The sequence below is a fragment of the Anabrus simplex genome, chromosome 9 (genome assembly GCF_040414725.1).
Source record: "Anabrus simplex isolate iqAnaSimp1 chromosome 9, ASM4041472v1, whole genome shotgun sequence".
Classification (NCBI taxonomy): Eukaryota; Metazoa; Arthropoda; class Insecta; order Orthoptera; family Tettigoniidae; genus Anabrus; species Anabrus simplex.
The window spans coordinates 73,441,313-73,457,439 of record NC_090273.1 but is presented as its reverse complement, the minus strand read 5'-3'; the positions used below and the strand labels follow the sequence as shown (position 1 = coordinate 73,457,439).

The window sequence follows — 16,127 nt, the reverse complement described above, 5'->3', positions numbered from 1 at the left end:
TATGAGGAGTCGTAGCTTTGTGCAAGAAGTTACTGGAATGGTCACCGCTGGCATATAAACTGACTAAAAAGGAATTTCTTGTTTCCATCCAAGTGTAGCCAAGCAACCTCTAAGCAGCAAATAGCTAAGGATAGCTTTAAATGCCTTTGTTGAAAACAAATGGATCTCAGGTAATGAAGTCTATCATATAGAAAGGGAGTTCACTTGTTTGTGAGAATGATACTTTCAAAGAAGTACTGAATTCTTTGCCTTCTAAAGACGAGAGGTTAGATCACTTTTGGCTCCGCACTGTTTTCCCAACAGTAAATTTGAAAACAGAAAACAGAAAAGTTGGCTTAATTTCTCAAAATGATATTAATATTGTTTCATGGAAATGCTTCACTTGACCATGGTTTTCTGTTAATAAAGAAATTATAGTAGAGAACATGCTACAAGAATCCTTTGTAGCACAAAGAAGAATATATGATTCTATCTTAAACCTTGGTGGAATTGAAAAGGTCTCCATTAATAAGAACATGCTCCATGCTGCAAGGTATGCTCATGCTTTTTATGTTCAAAATCTAAAGGAGGAACGTGAAGCATTGGAAGTAGAAGATTCTTTGCAAAAAAAAAGAAAAAAGGAGAGAGAAAGGCCGCTTGATTGCAGAAAGAATCAGAAAAAAAGAAGTGGAGGATGATAACAGAAGCTTGACAGTCTTTGGTATAGATGAAGACATTTCTTCGCTGAAGCAGTAATGGTAATCAATTTTTAAAGTGAATTTAATTAGACTAAATTCAACTTCCAAGTTTTGAAATTGAATATGCACGTTAATTGCTCATTTATTTTTTGGATGTTAAGTTTTCAAAATGTATTTTAATATTACTGTCATATCTGGAAACTTCCTTTATAATTTTATTTTTTGCCATTGTGTGAGAAAAAAAAAGTTTTCATGTCTGGAAAACAGGGAAATTTTAAAATCTGGATTTCGTGGACACCCTGATAAGACATCCTGAGTCCACCCAGCTCTCACTTCTGTACATCAAAGTTGGTCTGAAGACAGACCGGTGTAGAAATAGATGAGAAATCGCATACTGAGCAAGTACCGTGCAATTTGGGTTATGTAGCTCTGTGCTTGCGTTCGAGAGATAGTGGGTTCAAACCCCACTGTCGGCAGCCCTGAAAATGGTTTTCCATGGTTTCCCATTTTCACACCAGGCAAATGCCAGGGCTGAACCTTAATTAAGGCTGCGGCCGCTTCTTTCCCATCCCTTTCCTATTCCATCGTCGTCATGAGACCTATCTGTGTCTGTGCAATGTAAAGCAAATTGTGAAAGAAAAAAAAGGAAAAGAAGTCGCATGTGCATGTTTGACACAACTAGCAACAGGGTCACGAGATCAAGATATAAGGAGAAATTCCATTCTTCTCACATTAACACCCACACATTAGCCACCTAGTGTCGTGAGATATCTACTTTCAACGCAATAACTGTCTACCTTAACTTTGCAGATAATAGTAACCACGAAGGATGTTCCCTCGAAAGTCAATAGGAGATATGTATACCACAATAAGTATTAATAAGACTTTCATTTTAACCAACATCGTAATATCTACAGCTCCTCAGACTTTTAACAACATAATACAGTATTTTAAAGCAATGTAATATTTTAAACATGAATGTTAGACTGGCAACAACAAACAGGCAGTAAATAGCTCTTTTGACGTCAACCAAGATTCCGAGACACTTCTCAATTTTACATGCCAACATAAATTGCCTTTCAACCAGAACATGGAAGACATCTAAGAGTCATGCACTATTTTTAATATCAATTTGTTCAATTAACTTGAACACACAGTTTTTATAATAATTTTCCATAACAAGAAAGGCACTTCTCATCCCTTCTAAGACAAAACAGTTATAGTGAAATACCCAATTATTTTACTCAAGTGCATGTGTATTCGTTTGTAAGTGTATTTATCAATTGCTTTCTGTAATCCATGTATGCTGAGCTGAAGATGGTCCCAAAGGGACCGAAACTGGTACTCAAATATTAAATATTGGTATTGTACTTATACAGTGCTGATTGGTGGTACATCCTTTGTAATATGTTTCGAAACTAATATTTTTTGAAACTGTGGAGATCTCGTCGATATACTGTCGAGCAGTTAATGATCCATTATGAATGATCAGGAGATTGGTTTTTGTGTTGAGACTTGTGCTTGTTCACACTATAACAGATCCACCTCCATGAGCAATGGTATATGGTACAGCTGTTGGATGATATTGCTCCTCACGTTCTCTTCAGACTCTCAAATGAACATCTGAGCAATATAACTCGAAGCAGAACAGCATAGGATAGCGGTATCTTAGCTGCCAGTGCAGGTGATCTCTAGAAAACTGCCGTCTCCTGCCACGATGTTGTCTGTCCAGTGCTGGTAGTTGTGTGTTGGTGAGTCGGGATCTTAAATTAGGCTCTTTAAGCCTGTTTCTGACTGTTTAGTCACTAACTCATACTATACCAGAAGCCTGCTCTAAGTCAACCTGTAGTGCTGATGCTGCATTTTAACAGTTTTGGAGAGCTTATAGATGCACAAAATGATCCTGCCCTGTAGTGACCAGTGTGCCTGGCAACACTTCCAATCTCCTGGCTTTTTTTTTTTTTTTTTTTTTTATTTTTTTTTTTAACCTACAACCTGTCTTCCAGTCTTTGACCGGGTCAGGGATGTAATGAATGAAACATATATAGGCTATTATTACAATGGGGTCGCCACTCCCAAGGAGATTTATTAATGAGTGATAAATGGTATTAAATGATAATGGAGAGTGTTGCTGGAATGAAAGATGATGTGGAAAACCGGAGTACCCGGAGGAAAACCTGTCCTGCCTCCGCTTTGTCCAGCACAAATCTCACATGGAGTGACCGGGATTTGAACCACGATATCCAGCGGTGAGAGGCCGACGCGCTGCCGTCTGAGCCACGGAGGCTCTCCTGGAAATTGTATTCTAGCATTTTGGTAACATAACTCTGCAGCTAGCCTTCTCAAATGAGTGGCTCAATTCAACGAAAGCTACTTGGCAGTGTTGCCTACCTTGGTCCATACTATCAGCCATGACTTGTAAACACTACATTCCAAATAGTCCAACCTTCGCGCACACACTTTGAAATGAGGCACTTGTACCTTTCAACTGATGCGGACACCTCCCAAACATCCAGATGACAGTGGAGACCTCTGTTGTATAAACATGGCATGCTATTGCCATATTAGTCCAGTCCCCATCTCACTGTGCTTTCATAAAGTGTAGTTGGGCATTGTAGATCTTTCCTTTCCTAACGTTAGTGTGTTGCATATATTCTGCTTACTGATGATATTGTTTTGTTCGGGTGATTGCAGGTGGATGTGAAGAACCGTCGTTTTGAAGCACTCAAGAAGCTTGTAGATGAAGGCACCTATTTCAGTGAGAAAGAGATGATGAAACGGAATCCCTTGTTGTATGACCAGCTAGTGGGGCAGTACCTGACAAAAAAGGAGCGGGAGGAAAGGGAAAAAGAAATAAGAGCCGAATCGGAAAGGTACTGAATGTAATTTTTTATCTTTCATTTAATATTCAAGAGATTAATGATATTCGTATGACGACTTAGCAAAAAATATTGACCAACAGAGGGTGGATTCAAAAATAGATGGGAAAAGTCTTACACTAATGGAATCTGTGTCAGTCTCAAATGAAGACATCGTGGTTGCCATGTTTATCTTTCAAACTATGACCTTGATGGTAGAGAAGATAGACTGAGCATTTAAATAAAAAAAATAAAAAACGGATTAAGAAAAGTTCTTGATGTTCTTTGCAAATTTTACTTCAGAAGAATGAGTTTAATGAGAGTGATGACGAAGATGACTTGAAGTATAGCAATACAGAATTTTTTGAATTTAGGTTTGACAAGTTCTGTTCTTAGATTTTATACTAATATTGCTATCGGTGTAATGTTTAACTGCCAGTCTTAAAAGTTGCCCCTTAACGGGTTCTTTAATTTGTCTGTATGCTGTGCCACTCCTTATTACTGATTGAACCACAAACTCAGATGTCATTTTGGTGTTCTTCCATCTGGCTGTATGGCATAGTTTTTTTTAGACATTTGCTTCATGTAGCTTTTGATGCAGACAATTGGCATATAAGGATGTTTAAATAAAAGATCCCTATTTTCTGTAGATCAGTTTTAATTGAAAATCCAGATGCTCTAATATCTCTCAAAATAGAAAATAGTTGAAGAGGCATTAAAATGATCGATATGAATGGACCCTACATCTTCTCTCATTGCTGTATTTATACTGGATGAATCGAATACATTTATCCTTTGCGTGCTATTGGGACTGAATGGACTGTTCAACCTGTACTCACTGTATGCACTTCATCAAACTACAAATTTAATACTAGAGTAACTGGCTGGAAAAAAAAAAAAAAAAAAATACTTAAGACATCTACACACTCACGTTACACAATATGTTGGATCTGCTTTCCTTCATTTTCCAAACATTTCTGGCATTGATTAATGAAATTATCTCCTTAATTCCCTTAGGGAAACTGAATTTATTTCTTGATGGATAATTATCTTCAGTTTCTCAAAGCTATATGGATTTGTCTCATATAGTCTATCTTTTATGAACTCCAGAGTTAATAACCACAGCGGGTTAGAATAGGTGAGCGGGTGGGCCAAATATTGTAATTATATCGTCAAACACTTCCTCCATTGTTCACATTGAAACATTAACTGCAGAGTCCTGCTGGAAAAACACTAAACTGCATTCCGTCTCAGTTAATTCTACAAAGAAAGCTTGCAAAATTATTTCCACATCTGTCACTATAATTTTTTTAAATCAGGCCTGTTATTTTTTCACCATTAACTGCAGACTACAGTCCTATTATTTTGGTCATAAAGGGGCTTCTCTTGCAGCATATTAGGTTTTTTGGAACACCTGTATCAGTAGTTTCATGTATTAATATCGCCATGTAAAATGGAACGAAGCTTCTTCAGAAAGCAGAATTGAGGTAAGGATCAGCAACTCTGTCATGCATGTTGTTGATAATTCATTCACAGCATCTAGTTCTACTTTAAGGATCAGCGGGTTTATGTTATTGCAGTACAGTAAACTTATAGGATTTTAAGTTCAGTAACTTTATGGCTATTTGTACAGAACTGTAGTAAATTCTTGATTGCTGAGATAGACTAAAGAGATTTTCTAGGGGATTCCCAGTGTTGTTGAGAATTTCTGTGAACACTGTGCATTTATTATCTTTGCTTCTTATTTTGAACACTGCCCATTTCCTGAAATTTGTTTTATGTTTTATAAATTACTGTATGAGTTGGAACTCAATCAGTAGGGAATTTTTTCTTGAAATAATCTGCTGATGGCTTGAACTGGTTCTGTATGCTCATACGAATTGTAAATGAACACTCATTGCGGAATTAATTACTTAGGCCTTTCTTATCACACTGCTGTACATGTGCAGATTCAGCTACTGTTTAATTCAGGCTGATAACATACAGTTCCCACAAAGTTCATTATTCCCGGGTTGTCGGTCGTGGCCTTGGTTGACATGCACCAGCTCCCCATATTCTCCTTACCTGGCTGATAGATTCCATTCTTATCAGCACAGCCAGGCTGAGTGGCTTAGACGGTTGAGGCGCTGGCCTTCTGACCCCAACTTGGCAGGTTCAATCCTGGCTCAGTCTGGTGGTATTTGAAGGTGCTCATATACGCCAGCCTCATGTTGTTGACACGTAAAAGAACTCCTGCAGGACTAAATTCCAGTACCTCAGAGTCTTTGAAGATCGTAAAAGTAGTTAGTGAGACGTAAAGCCAATAACATTATTATTATTATTATTATTATTATTATTATTATTATTATTATTATTATTATTATTTATTGCCGCCGAAGTGATGAGGACAGCGAATATTTGTGCGTGCTTATACTGAAGCTTTCATTGGTAATTATTAATATATTGGATTAGAATGTGAGTATAAGTAATGATTTATTACCCTCACTCTTGATTATAAGTTTGATAATTATATTTGGTGGTATCTGTGTCAAGAAATTAAAGATACATGTTAGAGTAAACTGAATTATAGGTTATATAAGATTACTTCAAAGAACATAAGACGCCAAAGGGAAGACCCATCGCCAAGATCTAAGTCACGGCCAGTTAGACTACCGCGCTGACATGATGTCAGATATAGGAATTCTATGCGACGATGAGGATGTATTTCGTACATCAATGGAAAGCATTCAGAATTCCGGAAATGAGCTTGATGTAAATCAGCAAATAACGGAATATCAACAGAAAGAAGAGGAGCATCTCGAGATCGCAAGAGCATTGCTAAAAAGTATCATGGCGATTCCTTTGAAGAATCTGAAGAAGGAAATTCGGAACAACCTTGCGAAATTGGAGGAAGCTCTAGATGCAGGAGCAACTTGCAAAATGTCTTGGAAGAAGACAAGGGAGCCATTAGAACAAAAATCAACAACTGTAAAGGAGCCAGAACTGGCTAAAACATCACTATCAATGACAACCAAGAAGAAAGATGAGATAGAATGGAAAAAGGTCTCCCTCAAAGAGAAAAAGAAGAAGAGGGATGAGATAAAAAATACGCAACCAGAAACTGATAGAAATGATCATGACGCAGCCACAGAAAGTGGAAAAAAGAGGAAACAAGATCACCCCAAACCACGGAGCCGTTCAGAAGCTGTCATCATCTCGCCAATGAATGGTAAGACTTATGTGGATGTTTTGAGAGAGATTCGAAGTAAAGTGAAGCCAGAAGAAAGCGGGACAGATATTCGGTCAATTCGTAAAACAAGAGTGGGCGCTGTTCTTCTGAAATTTAAGAAAACCACGCAAAATGAGAACAGGAACATATTTAATAAATCATTGGACAAGATGGTGAAATGAAAGCTCTGATCCCCTGAACATACTTGAAATTCAGGATATGGATGATACTACCACTGCTGTAGATGTAGAAGATGCTGTAAGGCAGGATTTGGGGAATTTCAATGGTAAGATAAAAATTATAGTCACAAAGTTGAACAGCAGGGGGCAGAAATTTGCCATAGCAGAGCTGGAAGACAAAGTGGCTATGAAACTTCTGAAAGCTGGTTTAATCAAACTAGGATGGCTGGACTGTAGGATACGAAAAAGAATTGTGCACCCCGTTGCTTTCGATGTCTATCTTACGGACATTATGGGCGTATCTGCAAAGGCCCAGACAGAAATAAGCTTTGTTTCAAGTGTGGTGAAACTAGACACAAGGCAGCAGGCTGCAAATCAAATCCACGATGTGTAATTTGTACAGACAGGGACGTAGAAGAGAATAAATGAAATCATGTACCTGGCTCAGGTGCCTGCATTGTATTTCGTCAAGCTCTTGAGGAGGTTAAAATCAAAAACAAATTATATGAATCATTCAAGCAGATGTGCACAGAAGTCGGACAGCAAATGATCTTTTGACTCTGCTGGCCTTTGAGGATAGGAGCAGATCTACTATTACTCAATAAACAGTATCATATTAGTAAGAAAATATTTTATATTACTAATTTTATCTTCAAGATCAACAAGTATACACGTCTCCAGCATAAAGAAGACCCCTTACGCTGAATTTACTTGGTTACTTGGACATTGATTCGTTGGAAATTTTACCCAACATGAATGAACATTTTATTTCATCATCATAATCATTATATGTGTTTTAATTGTCTTGCCATTTTGTTTATTCTTTTAGCTGAAGATGTTCCATAATCGGAACAAAACATTTTCTGTTTAATATACTCCTAGAGATTAAGCTAGATTATGTCATGTAAACAATAAAACTGTTATAAGAAATTGACAAGTGTTGGAAGGTGGGAATCTCCTTATAACTTAACCTTAGTTGCTGCTGGAAATGTACAACAATTGCCTCATGGCAGGTACTTTTAGCAATCGATGGAAAAAGGCACGATTAGTTTTCATCAGCAAAGGGAAGTCTGGGGGGTATAGACCTCCTCGTATGCTTGATACCGCAGGAAAATGTTTAGAGAAGCTCCTACAGCCCAGAATACTCTCAGCAGTTCAGCAAGCTGGAGACTTGTCACCTCGTCAGCATGGCTTTCGGAGAGGACATTCGACAGTTGATGCAGTACTAGAAGTAGTGAACACTGCCAAAAGAGCACAAACAGGCAATCATTATTCTCGTAAAGTGGCGCTTCTTGTGACCCTGGATGTGAAGAATGATTTTAACTCAGCAAGATGGACGGACATGTTGGAAGCACTTCAAGAAACATTCAAGCTTCCAGAGTATCTCATGAAAATATTGAAAGACTATTTGAAGGATTGCTTACTGCTGTATAATACAGAGGGTGGGCAAAAGATTAAACGGATTACAGCTGGTGCAGCACAAGGATCCATTCTTGGTGCAGACCTTTGGAATATTACTTATGATGGCTTACTGCGACTAGAGATGCCTGAAGATACAACACTTACAGGTTATGCTGACGATGTGGCTGTCTTGATAGTGACCCGTGATCTGGAATTGGCGCAACTTAAACTGAATCAAGTGATGCGACGGGTAAAGGGATGGATGAATAATCACAGACTAACACTTGCTGATCATAAAACGGAAATAGTTCTTTTGACAAGAAAAAGAATTGAGACCATTGTGTCATTTCAAGTTGGAGAGATCATAAAACGGAAATAGTTCTTTTGACAAGAAAAAGAATTGAGACCATTGTGTCGTTTCAAGTTGGAGAGATAGCCATTGAAACAACTAAGAGTGTGAAATATTTAGGCATTACGCTTGATACCAAACTCACATTCTGGCATCATATCCGGAGGGTGACAGAAAGGGCAGCAAAATGTATAACCGAACTTAGTCAACTGATGGGCAATATCAAAGGCCCTAGATCTACCAAACGACGACTTCTGATGTCAACAGTCCAATCAGTACTTCTGTATGGCTCCAAGGTATGGGCTGAATCACTGAAGATAGGAAAGTATAGGAGATTGATGGCTGCGGTACAACGAAGAGCAGCGTTGTGAATAGCATGTGCATATCGTACGGTATCTGAACCTGCAATCCTCCCCATAGCTGGAGTAACGCCTATTGATTTACTTGCTTTTGAATGACAGGAAATCTGGCGTACTCAAGGAGAAGTCGGACAGAAATGCGCAAAGAAGTTAGCTGGTAGCCGTCAAATGGAGCGCTGGAAACAGAGACAAGAAAGTGATCCTCGAGGGAAATGGACAAAGCGAATAATACCATGTCTAAATGATTGGATTGAACGGACTCATGGTGAGGTAAATTACTATATTACTCAGCTTCTAACAAGGCACGGATATTTCCGTAAATTTTTGCTCAAATTGAACATAGCTAGCAGTCCAAATGCATTTACTGTCGTGATATAGATGACGTCCTACATACTTTCTTCGTGTGTGATCATTGGCTGACAGAAAGAAGTATTGTGGAAGCTGAACTCAAAGAATTGACGCCAGATAATATTGTGCTTGTGATGCTGAGAAATCAGGAATCTTGGGATAGGGTTACAGAATATGTTGAAAGTATCCTGCGCCAGAAGAAGAGGGATCTGGATGCTTTTGAACATCAGTGAAAGATGAATGAAGGAAGAAGTAGTCTGAATTACTAAAAGCACGACACTACCCTGAAGTACCGCGAGAGCAGTTCCGGGGTAGAAACAAACATTGTGGGAAAATGGGTGTGTGGTTTTTAATGGGTAAGAATCCCACACACTCGTGGAGTGCGGACCCTTCACGAGTGTCTCATGTAAAATTTTCCACAATCATTGCAACAAAATTATTATTATTATTATTATTATTATTATTATTATTATTATTATTATTATTCATGGTGTGGGTTACTGTAGTTACGTCCATGAACCATCACCAATGGCTGAGTGGCCTAGTAAATTGTCCTGAGAGTCGGGATACCAGTTGCTATGGAATAGGAGTAGGCATCTCGGACATATTCTGATTCATGGCCCTCTTTGTGCACAGATGGCTAGGACTATACAATCCACTGTGGTCCCTAACCCGTTAGAGGTGAGATCCTCACTTGGACTGTGCAAGTAGGGTAGCATCCTGCTTCATGAATTTACCGAGCTCAGAACATTTTAAGCAAGCCTCGTACCTATGGGAGAAACGGAGTCCCACTCCCATTTGATAGGCAAGGGACTCCGTGGAAACAACTTGGCAAACAAAATGGAATTCGATGGGGAGCTATCATTGTTAATGGGGCTTATGGAAGGAAGAAAGAACTGGTTGAGTCAGCAAAGAGGATGCATCTGGATGTGCTAGGAGTAAGTGATATTCGGGTATGGGGTGATAACGAGGAAGAGAAGAGATTATAAAGTGTACTTGACGGGTGTTAGAAAGGTAGTGCAGAGTATGGGGTTGGGCTGTTCATCAGGAATACCATTGCACGCAACAGTTTCTGTTAGGCATGTAAATGAGCGAATGACGTGGGTAGATTTGGCAGTTGGAGGAATTAGGACGAAAATTGTCTCAGTGTATTCACCATGTGAGGGTGCAGATGAGGATGAAATTGACAAGTTTTATGAAGCATTGAGTGACATCATAGTCAGGGTCAACAGCAAGTATAGGATAGTGCTAACGGGCGATTTTAGTGAGAGAGTTGGAAATAGAACTGAAGAATAGGAAAGGGTGATTGGTAAATATGGGTAAGCTAATGGAAATGGGAAGCATTTGCTGGACTTCTGTGCTAGTATGGGTTTAGCAGTTACGAATACATTCTTCAAGCATAAGGCTATTCACCGCTACACATGGGAGGCTAGGGGTACCAGATCCATAATAGACTATATCTTAACAGACTTCGAATTCAGGAAATCTGTTAGGAATGTACAAGTTTTTCGGGGATTTTTCGATGATACAGACCACTATCTGATCTGTAGTGAACTAAGTATCTCTAGGCCTAGGATAGAGAAAGTGAAATCTGTCTGCAAACGAATAAGGGTACAAAATCTCCAGGACGAGGAAATTAGACAGAAGTGCATGGATATGATTAGTGAGAAGTTTCTAACAGTCAACGGTAAGCAGGATCAGGATATAGAAAGAGAATGGGTGGCATACAGGGATGCTGTAGTAGAAACAGCAAGGGAATGCCCAGAAACAACTGTGTGTAAAGATGAGAAAAAGCGAACGAACATCTTGGTGGAATGATGAAGTGAGAGTAGCTTGAAAATGTAAAAATAAGGCTTATCAGAAATTGTTCCAAACAAGGGCTGGTGCAGACAGGGAATTGTATGTAGATGAAAGAAACAGAGTGAAACAAATAGTTGTTGAATCCAAAAAGAAGTCATGGGAAGATTTTGGTAATAACCTGGAAAGGCTAGGTCAAGCAGCAGGGAAACCTTTTTGGGCAGTAATAAATAATCGTAGGAAGGGAGGGAAAAAGGAAATGAACAGTGTTTTGAGTAATTCAGGTGAACTCATAATAGATTCCAGGGAATAACTGGAGAGGTGGAGGGAATATTTTGATCATCATCTCAACATGAAAGGAAATCTTCCTGTTGGTGTTGCAAACAGCCAAGGAGGAGGAAAATGACGTTGGTGAAATTACACTTGAGGAAGTGGAAAGAATGGTAAATAAACTCCATTGTCATAAAGCAGCAGGAATAGATGAAATTAGACCAGAAATGGTGAAGTATAGTGGGAAGGCAGGGATGAAATGGCTTCATAGAGTAGTAAGATTAGCATGGAATGTTGGTAAGGTACCTTCAGATTGAACAAAAGCAGTATTGCACGTACAGTATATATAACCAAGGAAACAGGAAGGATTGCAACAGCTATCAAGGTATCTCGTTGATTAATGTACCAGGCAAAGTATTCACTAGCATCTTGGAAGGGAGGGTGCGATAAGTCGTTGAGAGGAAGTTGGATGAAAACCAGTGTGGTTTCAGACCACAGAGGGGCTGTCAGGATCAGATTTTCACTATGCGGCAGGTATTTGATAAATGCTGCGCGAGGAATAGACAGTTGTGTTTATGTTTTGTAGATCTAGAGAAAGCATATGACAGGGTACCGAGGGAAAAAATGTTCACCATACTGGAGGACTATGGGATGAAGGGTAGATTATTAAAATCAATCAAAGGCATTTATTGTTGACAATTGGGCTGAAGTGAGAATTGGTGATAGAATGTGTTCTTGGTTCAGGGTACTTACAGGGGTTAGATAAGGCTGTAATCTTTCACCTTTGTTGTTCATAGTTTACATGGATCATCTGCTGGAAGGTATAAAGTGGCAGGGAGGGATTCAATTAGGTGGATAATGTAGTAAGCAGTCTGTCCTATGTTGACGACTTGGTCTTAATGGCAGATTGTGCCGAAAGCCTGCAGTTTAATACCCTGCACCTTGAAAATAGGTGCAGTGAGTATGGTATGAAAATTAGCCTTTCGAAGACTAAATTGATATCAGTAGGTAAGAAATCCGAGAGAATTGAATGTCAGATTGGTGATACAAAGCTGGAACTGGTAGATAATTTCAAGTATTTAAGATGTGTGTTCTCCCGGGATGGTAATATAGTAAGTGAGATTGAATCAAAGTGCAGTAAAACTAATGCAGTGAGGTCACAATTGCAGTCAACAGTATTCTGTAAGAAGGAAGCCAGCTGCCAGACCAAATTATCTTTACATCAGTCTGTTTTCAGACCAACTTTGCTTTACGGGAGCGAAAGCTGGGTGGAGTCTGGATATCTTATTCATAAGTTAGAAGTAACGGACATGAAAGTAGCGAAAATGATTGCTGGTACAAACAGGTGGGAACAATGGCAGGAGGGTACTCGGAATGATTATATAAAGGCTAATTTAGGAATGAACTCTATGGATGAAGCTGTACGCTTAAACTGGCTTCAGTTTTGGGGTCATATGAGGCGATTGGAGGATAGGTTACCTACGAGAATAATGGACTCTGTTATGGAGGGTAAGAGAAGTAGGAGAAGACCAAGACGACGATGGGGTTTATGCGACAAGGTTAATTAAAACTTAGCAGTAGGTCACCCAATAGAATTCTAGTTTTTCTGTCATCTGATAGAATAAAATAGAACATCAAAATTGACATGCAGGCAGCTTAAATGATGTGAAATCGAAATGCTTGCACACAGTAGCCGAGGCCATCTTTAGCTCAGAAATTTGGCATGAATTATGGTGTAATTCTAATAATTATAATGAGAGGTTTTGTTTTTCTGAATCCCCAAAAGTATTTGTGTAACTAAAATTATGAATATTTTTCAGGAGCTATGTTTGTCACCTTATGCAGCGAATAGAGGAACATGAAATGAATCTGCTAAGAAAAAGACAACAGGACGATGAAGATGGTGCAGTGGAGGAGGTGGACACAAGTGATGAGGAAGAAGGTGACAATGAGGACAAATGTGGAGAGAAAAATAATAAAGGACTGCAGGAGGAGGAGGAGGACAGTGATAGTAATGAAGAAGATGAAGATTATGAAGACAGTGCTGAAAGTAGAGCAACAGAAGAACCAGGTGAAGGAAGAAGAATACATATGGCTAAAGACAGGAAAAAACTCACAAGTAAAGAAAGAAGTCTCCTTAGAGAAGAATTTATCACTAACATGTATCAGTGTTTTCTGGATGGAAAAGATGTGGATTTTGATTACAGGTAGGTTTTTACTTACGTGCTTACTGGCTTGTACATTTAAGTACTGAACATATTCTGTAAAATTTTTATTTTTAAACATTGGTCGGTTCACCACCTCTAATAATTTTATTAGTCTACAGGTTCTTCTTTTGTTTTGGCTGACTTTGGATTATGTTAATTTGTTTTCAGCTGCTACTGGGCTTTGATTCTTGTCCAGTACTTCTCCATTCTTTCACCTTGCAATCTTCTCCTCCTCTTTTCTGTCCATGGTGCTTGGGTCTGTGATCTAGCTTTTTCACAGAAACTCTTCCTTCATCTTCTTGATTCTCAACTTGTAAGCTTTCCTGTTGCTGACTTCCATCTCTTGTATTCCCATTTCTTTCATGTTTTCATGTCCTTCACCTCCTGATGCCAACACACCTAATCTCAAAAAACCTTACTACCTGTTTGGTCAGTCTTCCTGGGTCCATTGTGTAGATGTGTCTTTCATGTTTATTTTTCATGAGGTAGAAAAGCAATGCTTACCTTGAGTTTTAGTGTTTTCCAAATTTAATGAATTAATTTTTTGACAGTTATTTCACTTACTTGTATTGTCTGTTGGGTTTAACTAATCTGGGAAGAAACTAGTGTTGTTTTTTAATCCTATTTTAAAAATTGCAGTGAAGTTGATCGAAATCCTGAATTTGAATGCCTGGCTGTAAGAACGCAGGATGAAGAAGAGAAATATTTTGATTCAGAAACTCCTGAGCTTGTATCATCAAAGCAGGCTTCTGCTGGAGAGGAAGATGAGGAGGATGAAGATGAACTCGACAAATTCATGAAGAATCTAAAACCTGAAGCTACTCCCAGTGAGCTAGCTGATGACATGAAAGAGTTATAAGAGTGTCAGTTACTTTATTCTGAATATGTAACTGGGATTTAAAGTCTCCGTTAGGGGAATGACATAAACTAATGTTGGTGAAGTGAAAGAACAGGAATTTAGTAACCAATTACTTCCTGTAATTTCACCGTAATTTGACAATCTTGTATATTCAGAATATTAATGTGAATATGGTTAGGAACCGATAAATAATAGTCTTGTACGAAATTGGAACCCAGTGTGAGAGGAGCCATATCACACAAGCATGAAACTGAGAAAAAATTAGTTTTTGTAAACTGTTTGTTCAATTACGCTTTTCTGTAATTAAAGAGGAATTTTAAGTTGTATGAGCTCTTTACATGAGCAAGACGGTGATCGACAATCTTGTATATGTAGGATATTAATATGGTTATGGTTAATAACCAATATTCTTGCCAATGAATAAGTCTTGCACAAAGCTGGAAACAATGTTGAACTGAGGCACTCAGTCTGAGAGGGAGCCATCTGACATGCACACATTCATAGAAAGTTGCCTTTATGAAAATCAGCTTGTATATCACAGGATGTTTCTGGTGAAATATAAGTGATACATTTGATATTCTGATATCGCTAGGTAATTCTAGGTCTCAGCTAAATGTTACCGTGTAAATTTAGCACGATGATGCAACATCTCATCCGCGAGAGCCTCGTGCTTTGAGTGCTCAATTATGCACGCTCAGTACATTTCGAAGCACCATTGCTAGTTAACTCGTTGACTGGTATGGAATATTCTGGTCTTGTTTGTTCACAAATGGACAGGCTAACAAACATAAGCACCATTATTGTCAATGCACGTATACTGTGTTTCCTCGCATATTAGACCCTCTTTTCCTCCTCCCCCCCGCTTTTATAGCTGCAAAAAGTAATGTGGGGTCCAATATGCGATAGCCTTCCATATTGTCCAGTGAGTTCTGGGTATAAAGAACTATAAATTGTACAGGTATGTATTTTACTCTATTCTTTAATGCATTTTTGATTGTATTCCGAGTCTTACTGGCAACCTTCATGGAAGGCAGCATTTCTAAATTTAAAAAATTTTAAAAGACAATAAATGGTGAACACATGACTTTTAGGCCTAAATATACAGTAAATATAGCCTGTTTGAGTTACTCATGAATTACGCCATTCATTTCGTCTCATTAACTTCTTCTTCTTTTTTTTTTTTTTTTTTTGCTAGGGGCTTTACGTCGCACCGACACAGATAGGTCTTATGGCGACGATGGGATAGGAAAAGCCTAGGAGTTGGAAGGAAGCGGCCGTGGCCTTAATTAAGGTACAGCCCCAGCATTTGCCTGGTGTGAAAATGGGAAACCACGGAAAACCATCTTCAGGGCTGCCGATAGTGGGATTCGAACCTACTATCTCCCGGATGCAAGCTCACAGCCGCGCGCCTCTACGCGCACGGCCAACTCGCCCGGTCTCATTAACTTCTGTGATGAGGTTGTCGTGAGGAAGGGCACCTGGTCATAAAAACTCGCTACAAAGATTCATCTCGCTTCATACTCGACTCCGGAGAGAAAAGGGATAAAGATTGGACATAGTTTTATTTATCGTATTATGCAATATTTGGCCTAATACAAAAGAACTTATCGGCCTG

General features: G+C 38.8%; 1 protein-coding gene across 5 annotated transcripts in view; it reads left to right on the top strand.

Annotated features, from left to right (window-relative positions):
* Positions 1–15,640, top strand: part of LOC136881257 (coiled-coil domain-containing protein 97) — a 44,281-nt gene extending 28,641 nt beyond the window's left edge. For all 5 annotated transcript variants that reach the window (XM_067154018.2, XM_067154017.2, XM_067154019.2 and 2 more), the window contains 3 exons: positions 3,372–3,550; positions 13,267–13,653; positions 14,293–15,640. In XM_067154018.2, the coding sequence (XP_067010119.1) occupies positions 3,372–3,550; positions 13,267–13,653; positions 14,293–14,512 (786 nt within the window). In that variant the 3' untranslated portion in view covers positions 14,513–15,640. The remainder of the gene's footprint in view (positions 1–3,371; positions 3,551–13,266; positions 13,654–14,292) is intronic.
* The last annotated feature ends 487 nt before the right edge of the window (positions 15,641–16,127 follow it).